We start from the raw sequence: 19,626 nt of genomic DNA, 5'->3' as shown, positions 1-19,626 counted from the left end.
TTGCATGTATAAATCAAGTGTAGCACTATTGTGAAGGTATTAAGGCTCCGCTTATGTAAGTGAAAGCTGTTGGGCTCTTTTTTGGCACTAAGACAATAATTCTTAATGCTACATTGCCAGACGGGACACTAAAAAAATAAGTTTTTTTATTTTACAGTTTTAATTGAGTTTTAGTTTATTTAATAAATCTCTATAATGTAGAATCGGTGCTTTTGTTCTCTTAAAGTTAAACTCCGAGGCTGTGGTGTTTTTTTTTTTTTTTTTTTTAACATGGATGTGAATCCTAAATGTAAAGATTTGATGTGGACTTGAAATTTCAAAGTGCATTTCTCATTAGATGTTTCACTGACACGTAATTCACACCGTTCTTTGCTCTGAAACTTTGAGCCCCCGCGTGCTTGGACCACCTCAGCTGAGCGTATGTGTTGTTGTACTTGCAGCATGAAGCACAGTAACTGCTACATGGTCTGGGGAGGAGACCTGGTCAGCAACCAGCAGACTCGCTTCAGCCAGGAGGACATGGTGATTGGCTGCCTGGTGGACCTGGCCACGGGCCTCATGACCTTCACGGCCAACGGGAAGGAGATCAACGCCTTCTACCAGGTACGGGACGGATGTGGGTGTCTGATGGTTTCTGGAAGCTGCAGAATTGGGTCTTACCAAATGTTGGTGAAGATTTCTCAGTCATCCAGGTCATAGTCATTCCAAAAAAAAGTAAAAAACAAAGCAACTGGACTTGTTTTCCGTAGTTGAAGACGTTTCGCTTCCTCTCCAGGAAGCTTTCTCAATTCAAAAAGTCTGGAGTAATGTGGAGTAACAAGCTTTATACCATTGCCAAACAAAGGCCCTGTAATGGCTTAGATAACATGCAAATTCAACAGAAACAGGTCCACCCCTTAGTAATGGGCGGTCGTTAAAGCCATTAAGCCCGCAGAATGGACCGAAACTGGTCCACTCCTCTGTAACGAGGAGTCGTTAGGGTTGTTATTGGCCTGGCTTAAAGGAACGATGTTTTGATCACCTGAATGATGGTTAAGGTGATGGTTGGCTGGAATTAATCCTATAGCTGTGTTGTAAGTTTTTGAGAGTTGGAACCTAAGGCCTCCTCCTCTGTTTAAGGTTGGTTTTTCTCTCTTAACGTAGATGGCTTTCTTCACACCCGTTTCAAACCATCTGTCTTCTTTGTCCAAAATGTGAAAAATTGAGGACCAAAATGTTCACATTTTGGACAAAGAAGACGGATGGTTTTTAAATCCCACATTTTGAATTGAGAATTCAAAATGTTTGGAGTAGTGTGAAGCTCCAGGCCTTGTAATGGCTTAGATGACATGCAAATTGAACCGAACTGGTCCACCACCTTAGTAATGGGGAGTCGTTAGGGTCGTTGTTGGCCTGGCTCCACACTACTTCAGACATTTTGAATTGAGAAAGCTTTCTGGATAGGAAGCAAAACGTCTTTAAACTTCGGAAAAAAGTCCAGTTGTTTTGTTTTTTTGTAACTTTTTTGGAATGGGTCTCACCATATGTGTGTTTTCCTTCAGGTGGAGCCGAACACCAAACTGTTCCCTGCGGTCTTCATCCAACCCACCAATCAGAACATGGCTCAGCTGGAGCTCGGAAAACTCAAGGTTAGAGCCTCTACTGACCAGATTTAAGCTTTAAACATTTAAAAACGGGCCGTTCTAGGTTTAAGACCAACAATTTACAGAAAGCGGTAACGTCTGGATTTAAGGGAAGCTTCATTAAGGCGTGATAAAAAACACGGTCTAATCAAAACCTTCGATGTCTCTCTGATACCAGAACATCATGCCAATCTCAGCGGCGATGTTTCGCAGCGAACGGATGAATCCCGTCCCCCAGTGCCCCCCCAGGCTGGACGTCCAGATGCTGACTCCAGTCATCTGGAGCCGAATGCCCAACAACTTCCTAAAGCCCGAGGTGGGCAAACTGAGCGAGCGCCTGGGTTGGATGGTGGAGTGTGTGGAACCTCTCATCATGATGGCCCTGCACATCCCCGAGGAGAACAGGTCAGGTCCCCGACGTCTCACACTGCTACCGCTCTCAGTTTTAGTGAAAAGGACCAGCAGCAGGTTGGCCGATCATTACAGTTTTTTACAATTGCTATGACAGATTTTTCAATACTTTTAACAATTTTCCAAAACTCTTAACACAGTTAGCACTACATCCACATGTGTAAGCTATACGATTAACACATTTCTTCTTGCTTTAACACATAATGCATACAATTAACGCAAATTAAAAATGCTTAAACTCCTTTTACACACTGGCTCAAACAATAGAATTTTACAGCCAAATTTACCAATGCTTTAACACTGTATGTCAGAACAGATAACACCACGTTCTAAACCTAACCTTACAGGCTAAAGTCAAGGTGAACAACTCTTCATATTGAATTGAGACACAAATATATTCCCTGTATTTTATTCCATTGCTAATGAGAAACATTTGATTGAAGTTATGCAGTTGTTGAAATCACAGATAATTCCCATCTAGGAAGTGTCATGATTTTGTTTACCGATGAACTTCAGGACACACACACGGGACTAAAAGTTTGAGAGTCTTTATTGCAAGGTTGATGGGTGGAGGTCTGATGAGGAGCTGGTTGCACAGAAACTGAGTGAAGGTGATGGCAGGAGCTGACGGCCCGGAGACAGAGAGTCCACACTTGCTAAGAGCTGCTCGGCTAGCAGGCCTCATAGCACTCAGGTTAGCAGTTCATAGAAGACACCAGGGCACAGAGCTGAGCTTCACCAGGGCGGCTAGTCAGGTTAGCAGAACTAGAGAGTAACCGATGCCCAGAGCTGAGCTTCTCCAGGGCGGCTAGTCAGGTTAGCAGAACTAGAGAGACACCGAGGCTCAGAGCTGAGCTTCTCCAGGGCGGCTAGTCAGGTTAGCAGAACTGGAGAGACACCAAGGCACAGAGCAGAGCCTTTCCAGGAACAAACAGTGAACGAACAGTCTTTAGAGTAACTGGCAGGACTAACCTTAACAACAGGAGCAAAACAAAGCTTCCAAGGCAAAACGGGGACTGGCATGGATAGGTGAGGAATGATGACGGACCGGCAAAGGAGTGACAGGCAGAGTGAGGCTTAAGTAGGGAGGCTGGCAGGTGAAGTGAGTCTGGCTAATTAGTGGCTGGCAGGTGTGACTAACTGCAGTGGAAGGGAAGGCTGAAGTGAGGGGAAGGAGAAACTAAAAACAATAAATAAAATCAAACCCTAACTAAAACAAGGTGGAAAAACCAAAAACCAATGGCAACAAAAGCTGAATAAAACTAAACCATGACATTACCCCCCCCTCAAGGCCGGTCTCCGGACGGCCTAACAAGCCAAACAACAACCAAACCAGGGTGGGTGGAGGGTGGTATGGATGGCGGGCTGGAGTCAAACCAAACTGATCAAAGCAGGGTGGGTGGAGGGTGGCACGGATGGTGGGCCAAAATCAAACAAAAAACTACCCACTCAGGGCGATCCGAAACAAAGGAAAAACAAAAGCGGACTAAAAGGGGTTTCTAACAACCCCTGGTAGGCAAAACAAAGAATGTCTAGCGGATGCTGAAAGGCCAACAAAAAGGCGTCTAACCGACGCTGACTGGCAAACATCGCCACCAGGCAAGACGGGCGAACATCGCCACCAGGCAAGACGGGCAAACATTGCCACCAGGCAAGACGGGCAAACATTGCCACAAGGCAAAACGGGCAAACATTGCCACAAGGCAAAACGGGCAAACATTGCCACAAGGCAAAACGGGCAAGGCCAGACGTACTAACGCCAGAGGGAAGGAGTAGGCGCGCTAATGTCAAAGGGTAAGTCCAGACATGCTAACGCCAGAGGGAAGAACGGGCGTACGACAACGCCAAAGGCAAGGAACGGGCGTACTTGACGCCAAAGGGAAGGAACGGGCGTACTTGACGCCAAAGGGAAGGAACGGGCGTACTTGACGCCAAAGGGAAGGAACGGGCGTACTTGACGCCAAAGGGAAGGAACGGGCGTACTTGACGCCAAAGGGAAGGAACGGGCGTACTTGACGCCAAAGGGAAACCCGCCGGGGCGTGAGGGAAACGCCGGGGCTTGGGGAAGAGAATGTCGGGACGTGAAGGAAGCAGGAACATCTAAAACGCCTAGGAACAAGAACGGAGGGCGTACTTACACGCCGGGGAACCGAGAACAGAGGGCGTCCTTACACGCCGGGGAACCGAGAACAGAGGGCGTCCTTACACGCCGGGGAACCGAGAACAGAGGGCGTCCTAACACGCCGGGGAACCGAGAACAGAGGGCGTCCTAACACGCCGGGGAACCGAGAACAGAGGGCGTCCTAACACGCCGGGGAACCGAGAACAGAGGGCGTCCTAACACGCCGGGGAACCAAGGGGTCTAAATTTGAGAAGGCCGAGGAACAAGAAGGCCAAAAACTTAACTAAGCCAAACCGAAGGAGCGTGAAACAGCTCATATCAGGGGTCAGAAGCCTAAGCAAGCGCTAGGAACTAAGGAGCACTGGGAGAGCGCAGGACAAAATAAAGAATTTAAACTAAGAATAGAAAATAAAGGCAAGACTAGAACAGGGATAGCACCACAAAAGAAAAACTAAAGCTAACCCTTGAATCAAACAAAACACTAAGCAGAAAACTAAAACGATACCAGAAAATTAAAACAAAACAGAGAAACTAGGACACGAACTGGTAAACTAATGAAAAACTAGATAGCTAATGTAACACAAAACTGAAGCTGAAAAACTAAGGTAAAAAACAATACTAAAGCAAAATTATGAGACTAAAGCTAAACTAGAAATTAAGGCAAAACAAGAAAACTAGAACATGAATAAGTAAACTAATGAGAAAACCAGAGAACTAAGGCTATAAATGAGGAAATAAAGCAAAGCCTGGAAACTAAGGCGAAATCTAGAATCCTAAAACGGAGCAGGAAAAACAAAGCAAAACAGAGACTAAGAACTCTAAGAAAACAAGAACCCCTAAATAACTCTAAAACCCCAAAATCCTAAGTAAATCAAAAACTGAAATCGAGCCCAAAACAAACAACAAGGCACTGGCCTTAAGGGCTCAGGCAAAAACGGCTGCTAAGCAAAAAAAGAAAAAGTCTTCGTGGAGGTCGTCCTGGACGAGGCAGGCGGCGGAGCAGCATCGCCCGATTAAACCCTCGAGGAGGGCGGCCCCGACGAGGCAGAGTCAAGCGGCCCGGAGACCACGGTCGGCGGCTCCGGCCGAACAGGAAAGTCAGAGACGGGCGCCGTGGTGGACGGCCCCGACGAGGAAGAGTCGAGCGGCTCGAAGTCTGCAGTCTGCGGCTCCGGCCAAACAGAGGAGTCAGAGGCGGGCGCCGTGGTGGACGGCCCCGACGAGGCAGAGTCGAGCGGCTCGAAGTCCGCAATCTGCGGCTCCGGCCAAACAGATCAGTCGGAGGCGGCACCAAGCTACAGGTCTCGGCGGAAACCGAGGCCAGAGGCGGATCCTCCTGGACCTCCTCACGAGGCTTGGGCGGAGGCAGGTCCTCCTGGACCTCCTCACGGGACTTGGGCGGAGGCAGGTCCTCCTGGACCTCCTCACGGGACTTGGGCGGAGGCAGGTCCTCCTGGACCTCCTCACGGGACTTGAACAGAGGCAAAGCGGCTCCCTCGGAGGCCTCGGGCTGAGGCAAAGCGGCTCCCTCGGAGGCCTCGGGCTGAGGCAAAGCGGCTCCCTCGGAGGCCTCGGGCTGAGGCAAAGCGGCTCCCTCGGAGGCCTCGGGCTGAGGCAAAGCGGCTCCCTCGGAGGCCTCGGGCTGAGGCGGAACAGTTCCCTCGGAGGCCTCGGCTTGAGGCAAAGCGGCTCCCTCGGAGGCCTCGGCTTGAGGCAAAGCGGCTCCCTCGGAGGCCTCGGCTTGAGGCAAAGCAGCTCCCTCGGAGGCCTCGGCTTGAGGAGGAACAGCTCCCTCGGAGGCCTCGGCTTGAGGCGGAACAGCTCCCTCGTCGGCCTCGGCTTGAGGCGAAACAACTCCCTCGTCGGCCTCGGCTTGAGGCGAAACAACTACCTCGTCGGCCGACGGGTCTGTTTTAGGCAGCTCGAAGCTTTCGGGCGGAGACTGAACCAACTCTTCGGCTACTTCGGGCTGTGACGGGCAACAGGCTTCGGAGAGCGGCGCCGGGCTACAGGCTTCGGAGAGCGGCGCCGGGCTACAGGCTTCGGAGAGCGGCGCCGGGCTACAGGCTTCGGAGAGCGGCGCCGGGCTACAGGCTTCGGAGAGCGGCGCCGGGCTACAGGCTTCAGAGAGCGCCGAGGTTGGAGGCGGATCCTCCTCTTGAACCTTGACGGACCCTCTGCGCCGGTGGTTACGCCGTCTTCGCCGGGAGGGGACAGATGAGGAATCTGAGGCAATCTCGGGGGTGGCAGCTGGCCAACAGGGCAGAAGGTCGTCTCGGTCTCCGTAGTAGAACTCCCACAGCTGGCTCTCCTCGATGCGTGGGGGTCTGCTAGGTGGAACGATGTGCCTTACTCGAGGGGCCAGCTGTGAGTCATGGAGATGATGACCGAGACGACGAGAGACTGAGCGGCTTCCTTTCCCGGGTTCCGGGGTAGCCGTAACAACGCCCACGTAAACCACCTGGGGAGTGGAGTCAGTCCGGACGGGTGGCGCAGGGTCCCGGGCGGAAGCCATCTTGGCATACCTCTCCCTCATCTGGCGTTCGCACATCTCCAAATATGCGAGGATCTCCGGGTCGTCAACTCCAGCAGGTAAGCCCCGCATGGCGCCTGAGTTCACCTTTTGACTGGGCCGTACTGTCATGATTTTGTTTACCGATGAACTTCAGGACACACACACGGGACTAAAAGTTTGAGAGTCTTTATTGCAAGGTTGATGGGTGGAGGTCTGATGAGGAGCTGGTTGCACAGAAACTGAGTGAAGGTGATGGCAGGAGCTGACGGCCCGGAGACAGAGAGTCCACACTTGCTAAGAGCTGCTCGGCTAGCAGGCCTCATAGCACTCAGGTTAGCAGTTCATAGAAGACACCAGGGCACAGAGCTGAGCTTCACCAGGGCGGCTAGTCAGGTTAGCAGAACTAGAGAGACACCGAGGCTCAGAGCTGAGCTTCTCCAGGGCGGCTAGTCAGGTTAGCAGAACTGGAGAGACACCAAGGCACAGAGCAGAGCCTTTCCAGGAACAAACAGTGAACGAACAGTCTTTAGAGTAACTGGCAGGACTAACCTTAACAACAGGAGCAAAACAAAGCTTCCAAGGCAAAACGGGGACTGGCATGGATAGGTGAGGAATGATGACGGACCGGCAAAGGAGTGACAGGCAGAGTGAGGCTTAAGTAGGGAGGCTGGCAGGTGAAGTGAGTCTGGCTAATTTGTGGCTGGCAGGTGTGACTAACTGCAGTGGAAGGGAAGGCTGAAGTGAGGGGAAGGAGAAACTAAAAACAATAAATAAAATCAAACCCTAACTAAAACAAGGTGGAAAAACCAAAAACCAATGGCAACAAAAGCTGAATAAAACTAAACCATGACAGGAAGCACACTCAAGTGTTGATGTTCTTTCAATCACATGATCATATGCTATAAAAGAGGACTCTTTGGGCTGGTCTTGGCTGGAAACGGAACAATTTGGAGCAACACAATGTGAGAAAGAAAGAAAGAAAGAAAGAAAGAAAGAAAGAAAGAAAGAAAGAAAGAAAGAAAGAAAGAAAGAAAGAAAGAAAGAAAGAAATGCCTGCACGAGGGCGAGGAAGACGAGTACCAGGACAAGGGAGAGGAGTGGGGCAAGGTAGAGGGTTAGGAGTAAGAATGCGTGGTGGCGCTCAAAGAAGGACTAAAGCTAAGATAAGATAAGATAAGATAGTCTTTATTGATCTCACTTTGGAGAAATTCAATTGTCACATCGGCTCAGTAGTCAGTCAATAGTCAGGAGTAGGAAAGGGTGCATCAATTATATACAGTGGATCAAAAAGAAAATGAGAAAAACATAAGAATATATAAAAAAAAAAAAAAAAAGAATACAAAAGAAGTCAGAGTAGGCAGATGATGTGATGTGTACCTCCCGGTTATATACACATATATCTATGTACACACACACACACACACAAATACATATATATATATATATATATATATATATATATATATATATATATATATATATATATATATATATATATATATAACCACGGGCTATCACACAGAGGCTGGTGAATGAGTACAGCCAAATATCAGCCGAGACACAGTGGCATCTATTGTTCGTATTTTCAGAGAAACCAACAGTTAGGATATTGCTTCTCCTACAGCAAAGTGTAAATACTGTAAAATTAACATATACAGTATAGAGTGACTTTATGCCTCCAGTCTCTCATATGTAACTGTATTTTGTCCCTCTAAGGATTCAACGTCTACCTCCCTCAGGGGGCAGAGGAAAGCTCCTGAATGAATATATATATATATATATATATATATATATATATATTGTTGTGCCAGTTCAGACGTGACAGAAAGCGGTAACGGACTACGTTACCCATGATGCAATGTGGTCAAAATGGCCACCAACTCCCATCACGCAACACGGCAAAATGGCCGCCGATCAAGATAAGGTTGCTATAGTGATGGCTATAAAAGCCGATCACACACGATGAGCTTCCTTCTTCCCTGGCTTTTAGCCAACCCGAGAAGACACGCACAGCTGATTCCCACGCCACGTGTTCGATTGCTCGCTGGACCGAGATTTTTCGACGCAACGGTTATTCCCTGCTTTATAACAGGAGGTCGACTTAAATAAGTACTTTTAAATTCCCTCTGATCAAAAGACTGAGAGACGCCGCATCTCCCACTGATCGAAGAGGACCCCGCTTTTGTCTGGCCAACAAAGCGACTGTTGAACCCGGAGGAAGAAACGAAGCAGCTTCTCCCCCGTGCCGCTGCAGCCTGTGGACAACTGCGCTCGTCGAAGCGCGTCCAGAAAGCCACACTCGGAGCGTTCCGGACCAGCCCCGAGGCAACTCAAAGTAACGGGGTTTTTCCCCTTTCATTTCTGTCTCACCAACAGGGTGTTTAGAAGTGCCTGGGCAGGCGGTAGAACTTTGTAGGTGTTGGTTAATGCTTTTATTCCACGACGAAGTTGGAATTACTTTGCTGAACATTTTCTTTGTATGTGCATGTATTTTACAATTGATTTTGCTGTGTTGATTTGTGATTCATCAATAACCCCGCCGTGGGTTACCGCCTTATTTCTTTTCATCTTTTTCCCTGCTCCCCCCCCCCTCTCTTTTCGCTTCTCCTTATCAGTTTAATCTCTTTGTCCGAGCTCAAGTCGCGGGCTTTGCTTTAAACTCCTAGTTAGCCCCCCCCCTCTCGAAACGAGGCATTGTCCCATCAGCGTAAGCGTGGTTACGTTATTAGGACCTCCCCTCATACGTCATCGTAGCAGCCATCTTGGGAGGGTCACGTGTATCTGGACTGTAGGTAGCTTAGCTGAACTAGCTTTGTGTAAGACATCAAAGCGTCCAGTGAGATTCCCGAAGCTGTTCTGTCTGTCAATGCTGATACGTGAAATGCCGATGTTTCGAGGGCGGTGTTAAACAACTTTGAGTTAAGTTAAGATCTGCTAACCGCTCATTTTAATCCATTGTTTATTTTGTTTTGTTCTTTATTTTTCCACATATATATTTTGCATGTTTTAGTTTAGTAATGAGTAAGAATTCCAAAGTTGTTTGAATCAGAGAATTACTGTAACAGGGAATTGCTTTTGGTTCAATAAAACCAACCACTGCGGAATAGACATTGTTTCGTGTTCAGTCCAATTCACAGTTGCCTGGGTATTCAGAAATCAGAGCTAACCTCCTTTGGAGTTAACATCTGACATTAATACAGAGACAATATCATTGGATGGTGATAAGGAATAAGGATTTAAACTCTAATTGCAGTTACATTGGGGTTCTCACAGCCTGCTGGATAAACCTGGTCGGTTAACAGTCCGACCTGATCATTTATTCCAGCATAAATGAGTTCATAACAGAAAGTTAACTAATGCATTAGTGGTATAAATACTTATAAGCTTATAGCTAACATCACCACCATTTGAACTATATTTGTTATAGCGAAATTTTGAGTTGAATGATTTATTATTTAAATTATAATACCAAATTATAATTAATAATAATAATAAGCATATTCAACCAGCTTATGGCATAGCATAAATTGGCGTCCCTGGGTGGGCGAGTCTACTTATTGGCGTTCCTTTAGACTAAATCGAATAACCAGCAACTTATGAATTGAATGAACACAATCCATATTCCAGCATTTTGACTGCTCACCTTGCCAAAAGGACTATTCAGTCATAATTGATTAAGGAGGTATCATTACTAAATATATACGTGTTTGTGGTGGTTTGAGGTTGTTAACCTGAGGTTTGAATATTGATTTCTGGACTGGAAGTCAGCTAGATTGAAATACACAGCAGCCAGCGTCTGCTACTTGTCAATCAGAGTCTGTGTCGTGTTCTGCTTTGAAAAGAGAGACCTTGCCTCCATCTGGTGGCCAGGATAGGTAGTTGCAGTCACGGTTTTAAAGACAGCTTAGATCGCTCAGTGTCCCGGAGGGACAGTTTTGAAAGTCAGTTTCTTTAAACTTACCTTACGGTTACGCCCTTTTGTTTTTTTAATTTTATTTTATTCATTTTTTTTTTTCTCTTTCCTCCCTTATCCCCCTTCTGCTCATCATAAGTGGTCAAAATTGAGCTGTGATTTTGAAACTAAGGTTGCAATTTAGCGGTTTTTAACTGTCATTCTTTGCCACCTCTGAAGCTCCAAGACACTGCTATTTTCCACACATGTGTAGAGCACCTGTTCTGAAATAACTTGCATCACAAACAAAGCCACAGCTTTATCATTTAATTACTGGCCGAAAGGTTAGTGGTCCATGTCACTCAAAGTTAATATTCTCAAAGTTAAACAAGCATATTAACCGTTCCTAAAACTAAGGAGTTGTAAGTCGCAGGGTTGATTCTCCCCTGCGCAGCCTAATTAAACGCACGTATTTGAACCCACTTACTGCAGTTAAAGTGCCAGTCATAGTGCGTGTTTGCTGTTAACAGTTAAAGTGAAGCCACTTAACAGTTGTTGTTAGCAGTTGTTGTTTAGCGCTGAGCTAAATTAAAGTGTATGCGTTGTTACCTAGTGCTAAGCTAGAATACAGCGTTGTTATTTGTTGTCTGTTGTTTAGCGCTGAGCTAAACTACAGGTTGTTACCTGTTGTGTTGTTATCCATAGCTGACAAAGAATGGATAGTAGCGGTTCTTCAGTCAAAGGAGCTGAAGGTCCAAACCATTCCATTGGAATGGAGGCCCAGGATGTCATTAGCTCACTGCTTAAAATGACACCGGACGAACAAACCCGTCTGAATCAGTTTAACATAGAAGACTGTGAGAGGAGAATTCAGGAATTGGTGGAGGAGGTCCAGAGCAAACCTAAACATAGATTGGTAGCAGATGTTTTGGGTGAATTAACTGCATTATACCACCGAAGGTTAACGCTAGAGACCGATCTGCGTAACAGAGAGGTTGAGATGCGGATCGCAGCTGAGGAAAGAGTTAGGGAGCTAGAACAGACAAGTGTTCAGGGCAGCTGTCATCTCACAGAGGAGCGAGAGGAGGATCACATTAGCTTGCAGACAGAAGGATCTGAGTGTGAGAACTCCAAAGGAAAACATGGAGATCACACCTGGAGGACATTGGATGAACTGGGCCCTCAGACGCCTTCTGAGCGAAGGGTAAGCGAAGGTCAGGACAGATATAGCAGTGTGATACGGAAAGAAATGCCTAAACAACTTAGGGTGGCAATCAGGACTGATCCACATGATGTAAATCATGGGAAAACACCTGCTTCCCACCTGACCCCTGACACGGCCCGCTATGATCTTTTCCCCCCACCAGGGCGACGAGAGCACCGTTCCTGGGACACAGGTGAACCCCACTCCTCTGAACTGCGTCCACAGACAAGAGTTCATGACAGGGATGGTCCCCCTGCGTCCCACGAACGGCCGCCTCCGCCAGGTAGGTGGTCAGAACTGGAACCTCCCTCCTATCGTGGTTACCGCAGGCAGGAGTCGTCAGGAGAGGACTCAGATGGACCAGCTCCGATCCCTGAACAGGGACTGCGGATGCGTCAACTTGAGTCCCTGGCCCGAGACATAGAGCGTTTTGATCCTAGCAATACAGAATCCACCATTGATGACTATCTCAGAGAGGTAGAGCGCTGTCTGTTAGACTTATATAGCCCCTCGGCTCGAGAAAAGTTGAGGCTTATCTGGAAAACCACGTCCAGAAGTGTCCATGTTTTCATAGAAAGCCTCCCTCCAGCTACACGTGACCGTTACTCAGCTCTTTGTCAGGCTTTAAGAGAAGAATATTCTGTGTTTACAGACCCAGCTTCTGCGACTCTTGGAGCTTTTGCAATTCAGCACAAGAGAACTGAAGCACCAAAAGAGTACTACCGTCGCTTGCGGGCTGCTTACTTTCAGGGACGAAATGCTCCCGGCTTGGAGGAAGACCACGCTTTCAAATCTTTGTTCCTCCATAATCTTCATGAAAGCGTGCGTTATGAGGTTACCATGCATTGTAGAACCAAGAAACTTACCATGCAGGAAATCAGGAAATACGCGCAGGTGGCATGGGAAACACGTGTCCGGCCCAACAAAGGAGCCGATAGTGATAAAAAGGTTCTGCAGATTCGAGCCAAACCAGAAAAGAGTTTAGGTCTGGAGGGACATGAGATGCCTCCCTTCAAACCTAAAACTAGATTTGGTCCTAAGAAGCAACATGGTTTTGAGCCGCAGCAGAAGAAAGCTTCTCAGGATAGGAGAGGTCAGCATGGCAGCATGGAAGGTGAGAGGTTTCAAAAATGGCACAGGCCGGATCCAGCTCGATACGGTAAGCAAGCTGACAGGCCGGAAAGGTCGAAAAGCACACATGACAACAAAGGCTGGAACTTGCGCATGGAGGAGTCAATGAGAAAGGAGATGGAGGAGACTTTTCGCAGGTCGCTCGCCGAAACAGTGCGTCAGATCGCGCCGCAGCCGTACCAGCCACCATCCAATCCTGTCGACCCTCCAGGTAAGCCAGGCCCAAAACCCCAGCCAGCATGACTAGGCGTGGAACAGGCTTCCCCTTCTAACAGAGTTTATCTGATTAAGGGGGGGGACCAACCGAAAATTCACCGACAACCTTCTAAGATCCCATCAGCAGGTGATCAGAAAGCCCCTTTTCTAAGGTTTCTAGGTGAGCTAAACCATCATGAAAATGCACACCGCTTATACTGCTCGACAGTTATCGGAGGATGTGTAACTGCAAATGCTCTTTTAGACACGGGTTCCGAGATCAGTCTAATGTGCTCAGATTTGTTTGATGAGGTGACCAGAGCTATGGTGTCTCTTGGGAAACCGTTCCAGGTGGAGACCTGTAGCGTGGGCATCACTAGCTACACTCAGGATCAGTCATGCATCACCAAACGGGCGTGGTTAGACATCACTTTCCGTGACATGACCCTGGTGCACCCCATCTACATATGTACTTTGGACACAGAACCTTTTCTTGTGGGTCAGGACCTGTTGAACAGGTAAGCCCCACTCATTGACTGCTATCATGGTCATCTTTGGGCCCAAGTAGGGACTCCCAAGCCCCTCACTTCTGGAAGTGGACTGTCCGTCCCTATCAACCAGGTGACATGCTCCGAGGAGCCCAAAGAACTTTTAGCACCATTTCTGCCTTCCACAGAGCCGATTTCCAAATCCTCTGACACACCCCTGCTTGAGCTGAACAACCGCTCAGCTTACCTTTTAGTGGAGAATCCAACTCGCATGCCGATCCAAGTGGTGGCGAAGAAACCTCTTGGGGTGCTCATCGAAAGCTCTTTCCACAACTTTGAGCTGAGCATTCCCGTCATCGGAGACCTGCCCTTATCCTTGACCGGCAGACAGGACTCTCCAGACACCGTGTTTACTTTTCCTTCCAACATGATCCAAATCAGGCGACATGAAGCTTTGCCTGCTGGATCTATTTGTGGTGCAACGCTTGAAGCTGAAGGAAATCTGTTGGGGTATGCGACAGCAACCGACCCAACAGAACCAGCACCGAATCAACCAGAGAACCGGGACTCACCCACTGAGCCCTGCCCTGGCTTTGAAACAGAAATCATGCAACAGCTGGAAAAAGCTGATGCACTGACCACTGAAACGGAGGAAACAGCACTTAAGGAGCTGTTTTATGAGTTTCAGCCCATTCAGCCCAAAGATTCAAACGAACTTGGGATCACACTGACACACGTCCATGACTCACCAGTAGGAGAACACAGAAGCTGCAAAGCTAATCTGAAAACTCCCCAACAGGTGATGTCCCGGCCTTCAGCGGCCCAGGACACCCAGGAGTATGTACGAGGCTGCTTAACCTGCAGCCAGTTACAACCCACACGGCCACTAGACCGAGCCCTGCTTCAGCAAAGGGGGGTTATATTTCCGTGGTCACATTTGCAGACTGACTGGATCGGTCCAGTCCCCGAATCGTTAAGAGATAACAAATATCTTTTGACAATAACAGGCAGTTTCACAGAATGGGTCGAATGTTTGCCGGCACCGAATGACACCGCTGTCACCACAGCAGCCCTGCTGCCAAATCACATTTTCAGCCGGTGGGGCCTTCCCCTGTCCATTGACTCGGACAGAGGAACGCATTTCACGTCAAACATTCTGACCGTGCTTTCTGACATGTTGGGCGTGGAAGTTAAATTCCACATTCCCTACCGCCCACAGTCATCCGGACAGGTGGAGCAAATGAACTGCACCGTGGCCAGCATGTCAAAGGAACATGCCAGCAGCCATGACAGGGACCGGGATACAAAGCTTCCCCTGGTCCTAATGCTAGTCCGCTCTACCTCACCATGCTCCACAGGGGTGACACTTTTCCAGATGATGACAGGAAGGCAAAGGACACTTCCCCTGAATCTCATCTACCAGCCCGAAGACGTCAGTGTGACAACCGTCTACACGGCACACCAGTGCGTCACTGACTTAAAAGACCGTCTCCGAACGACTTTCGCGTGGCCTCGAAAGAACCTAGAAGCCAGCGTGCAAAGTCCAGAGTACAAATGGGTTCATGCGAACCAAATTAAATCGTCCACCAAACTCTCCTCGCAGGGAAGGGAGCCTAACTCCGCCCCCGCCGAAGAGAACAATGCATAGCATTAAATAGGACAAGTGCATGTTCAATCAGGACACTTTAAACATGCACTAAATAAAGCAAGTGTCCATACATAACTTCACGTCCATAATTTCACACTCAGCCATAACACCATGCATTGCTTTGGAAACGCTCACAGAAGTGGTAAAGAATGACATGATGTATACTCAGGTTGTTAGAGATTTAATGCAGGACCTCACTCGAGAGGTTAGCTCATCCATAAATAGCCTTGCTGAAGGACGGATTCCTCCGTACCTGGTACCAATAGATTTGGTCGAAAAGGTTCTCAAATCTGCCTCTAGTGAAACACTGCAACCACCACAAATACACCTGGCGTACAGCCTAGGTAGTGCAATTCCAATATTTGTAAATCCTGATAACTTGGAGATAGGATTTATGCTAAACCTTCCCATCATTGAAAGGGCTAATGTGTATAGGCTTAAATCAGTATTGAATGTCGGTTTTTGGCAAGGTGAGACCCACGTACACCTACAAACTCCCTCAATATTGGCCTATCATGATGCTGACCCCAAACTTTATTTAGTCCCTAATTTGGATTTGTGTACCAAAACCAAAGACATCCACTGGGTATGCCCAAGCAACCCATTTATCAGAGATTGAAATAATAGATGTCTTTAAGGGATACAATTTCAGCATTGATGTCGGCATTGAAAGACAGCTTTTACTCGCAGGCACGCAGCTGATTAAATTCAGTCTCACTCCATCAGAGTTGAGCTCGGTCCCTCTGCTTCGCTTCCCCAGAGCTACAGAGTCGACCGACACTCACATTATGACCATTATTGTGGTTCTCCTTGTATTTGGATGGGCCATCACTACTGCGATGGCGTAGGCAGCATACAAGCAGATCAAACAGTTGCAAACCAGGGTTGACGCCCTCACCTTTGTCGCTCCCAGGTTCGTAGCACCAGCTCCTTGAAGGCCATAAGCTGATTAGACTACGAACCGCTGTCTCTTTCCTTTCCCCTTTTCCCTCTCTCCCTTTTTTTGGTTCAAAGTTCAAACCTGATGACCAATGAATGTATTGACGATGGTGATTGTGAAGTTTGCATTTCTTTTTTTTTATTATTACCTTATTGTTGCCTTATTAGCCAATAGAAATGACTAGCTATAGCTTAGTCCTGCCCAGGCTAGGTCACTGACCCAGGCACAATGAATGCTTCGTTTTTCCTCCTCTTGGATGATGAACTGAACTGCATGAATCCCAATGGACTACTAGAAAGACTATTAGGTTGTTCCACTCATGCACAACGGATTTTCGTCACGCCAGAATGGACTTGGTTGTAGCTTTAAAGACTGTGACCAGCATCCCACTCTTCAAAGCTAAAGGGGGGTATGTTGTGCCAGTTCAGACGTGACAGAAAGCGGTAACGGACTACGTTACCCATGATGCAATGTGGTCAAAATGGCCACCAACTCCCATCACGCAACACGGCAAAATGGCCGCCGATCAAGATAAGGTTGCTATAGTGATGGCTATAAAAGCCGATCACACACGATGAGCTTCCTTCTTCCCTGGCTTTTAGCCAACCCGAGAAGACACGCACAGCTGATTCCCACGCCACGTGTTCGATTGCTCGCTGGACCGAGATTTTTCGACGCAACGGTTATTCCCTGCTTTATAACAGGAGGTCGACTTAAATAAGTACTTTTAAATTCCCTCTGATCAAAAGACTGAGAGACGCCGCATCTCCCACTGATCGAAGAGGACCCCGCTTTTGTCTGGCCAACAAAGCGACTGTTGAACCCGGAGGAAGAAACGAAGCAGCTTCTCCCCCGTGCCGCTGCAGCCTGTGGACAACTGCGCTCGTCGAAGCGCGTCCAGAAAGCCACACTCGGAGCGTTCCGGACCAGCCCCGAGGCAACTCAAAGTAACGGGGTTTTTCCCCTTTCATTTCTGTCTCACCAACAGGGTGTTTAGAAGTGCCTGGGCAGGCGGTAGAACTTTGTAGGTGTTGGTTAATGCTTTTATTCCACGACGAAGTTGGAATTACTTTGCTGAACATTTTCTTTGTATGTGCATGTATTTTACAATTGATTTTGCTGTGTTGATTTGTGATTCATCAATAACCCCGCCGTGGGTTACCGCCTTATTTCTTTTCATCTTTTTCCCTGCTCCCCCCCCCCTCTCTTTTCGCTTCTCCTTATCAGTTTAATCTCTTTGTCCGAGCTCAAGTCGCGGGCTTTGCTTTAAACTCCTAGTTAGCCCCCCCCCTCTCGAAACGAGGCATTGTCCCATCAGCGTAAGCGTGGTTACGTTATTAGGACCTCCCCTCATACGTCATCGTAGCAGCCATCTTGGGAGGGTCACGTGTATCTGGACTGTAGGTAGCTTAGCTGAACTAGCTTTGTGTAAGACATCAAAGCGTCCAGTGAGATTCCCGAAGCTGTTCTGTCTGTCAATGCTGATACGTGAAATGCCGATGTTTCGAGGGCGGTGTTAAACAACTTTGAGTTAAGTTAAGATCTGCTAACCGCTCATTTTAATCCATTGTTTATTTTGTTTTGTTCTTTATTTTTCCACATATATATTTTGCATGTTTTAGTTTAGTAATGAGTAAGAATTCCAAAGTTGTTTGAATCAGAGAATTACTGTAACAGGGAATTGCTTTTGGTTCAATAAAACCAACCACTGCGGAATAGACATTGTTTCGTGTTCAGTCCAATTCACAGTTGCCTGGGTATTCAGAAATCAGAGCTAACCTCCTTTGGAGTTAACATCTGACATTAATACAGAGACAATATCATTGGATGGTGATAAGGAATAAGGATTTAAACTCTAATTGCAGTTACATTGGGGTTCTCACAGCCTGCTGGATAAACCTGGTCGGTTAACAGTCCGACCTGATCATTTATTCCAGCATAAATGAGTTCATAACAGAAAGTTAACTAATGCATTAGTGGTATAAATACTTATAAGCTTATAGCTAACATCACCACCATTTGAACTATATTTGTTATAGCGAAATTTTGAGTTGAATGATTTATTATTTAAATTATAATACCAAATTATAATTAATAATAATAATAAGCATATTCAACCAGCTTATGGCATAGCAATATATATATATATATATATATGCACCTGACACATCTAAAATAGTGCAGTTTCTGTAATTTCAGCTGATGATAGTGTTTTTTTTGTCATTGTGTTATGATTGACTAAATGTTCCTGTTGGAAGAGAACATGTGTTAGTGTTTTGAATAATTATTTCATTTTGAAACATGTTTGCAGTGTTTTGTTAATGTATTATTGTATTTTGAAAATTAGTTTTGGAGTTTAGTTTATGATGTGTAAATTTGAACATGAAACAGTTTCACCAATTGTGTGTTTTAGGTGTGTTGGTCCGTTAAGAGTTTAGGAAACCTGTTAAATGTATTGAAAACTGTGTCATAGTGATTTTAAAAAACTGTAACATGAAGGAGTTTTTTTAACTTAGATTTCCTCTGATGCTGGTTGGACACAGTTGGGTTTTGGGCTCCAAAGCTCACTAAATATTGGAATAAGACCATCAACTAGATTGGGGGTCTGCTACCTGTGGCTCTTCTGTCCCCCACTGTGGCTCCTAATAACTTTAGTCAAATATGATAAGGATTGAGCAATGTTTTAAAATCTATAAGTAATAAATGAATGCTGATTTTTTACACCAATAATGTAAGGAATATTTTTATAGGGTAATTTTTTTTGGTCTTCTGGTTGATATTGGTGTCGTTTCTATGGAAAAAAACTTGAATGTGGCATTAAAGAAAATTTATTAATTCTCTTACACTGCAAAAAGGGAACTAAAAGTAGATATTTTCTTCAGATTTGTGCATTTGTCTTCAAACTTAGCAGGTGAATAAGATTACCTGGCAATGGAATGTTTATTTTGACCCCTAAAATAAGATAATTTGATATCTGCACTTGAAATTAGATCATGGAGAGGAGTTGTTCTTATTTTAAGTGGAAAAATCTATTTGCAGTGTATGTAAGAATCCAATGCTTTCCTTTATTTATTCAATTCAATTCAATTCAATTTTATTTATATAGCGCCAAATCATGAAACATGTCATCTCAAGGCACTTTACAAAATCAAGTTCAATCATATTATACAGATTGGGTCAGATTATACAGGTTGGTCAAAAATTTCCTATATAAGGAAACCAGTTGATTGCATCAAAGTCTCGACAAGCAGCATTCACTCCTGGGGAACCGTAGAGCCACAGGGAGAGTCGTCTGCATTGTACATGGCTTTGCTGCAATCCCTCATACTGAGCAAGCATGAAGCGACAGTGGGAAGAAAAACTCCCCATTAACGGGAAGGAAAACCTCCGGCAGAACCGGGCTCAGTATGAACGGTCATCTGCCTCGACCGACTGGGGTTACAGAAGACAGAACAGAG

At 46.5% G+C, this 19,626-nt stretch overlaps 1 protein-coding gene across 1 annotated transcript in view; it reads left to right on the top strand.

Moving 5' to 3' along the window:
• ryr1b (ryanodine receptor 1b (skeletal)) overlaps window positions 1-19,626 on the top strand; it is a 162,462-nt gene that overhangs the window by 62,555 nt on the left and 80,281 nt on the right. The window contains exons 32-34 of the mRNA XM_036149521.1: window positions 441-603; window positions 1,542-1,628; window positions 1,801-2,027. Of these exons, the coding sequence (XP_036005414.1) occupies window positions 441-603; window positions 1,542-1,628; window positions 1,801-2,027 (477 nt within the window). The remainder of the gene's footprint in view (window positions 1-440; window positions 604-1,541; window positions 1,629-1,800; window positions 2,028-19,626) is intronic.

The sequence above is a fragment of the Fundulus heteroclitus genome, chromosome 18 (assembly GCF_011125445.2).
Source record: "Fundulus heteroclitus isolate FHET01 chromosome 18, MU-UCD_Fhet_4.1, whole genome shotgun sequence".
NCBI lineage: Eukaryota > Metazoa > Chordata > Actinopteri > Cyprinodontiformes > Fundulidae > Fundulus > Fundulus heteroclitus.
The sequence above is the reverse complement of the archived record's forward strand: the minus strand, read 5'-3'. Positions and strand labels throughout refer to the sequence as shown.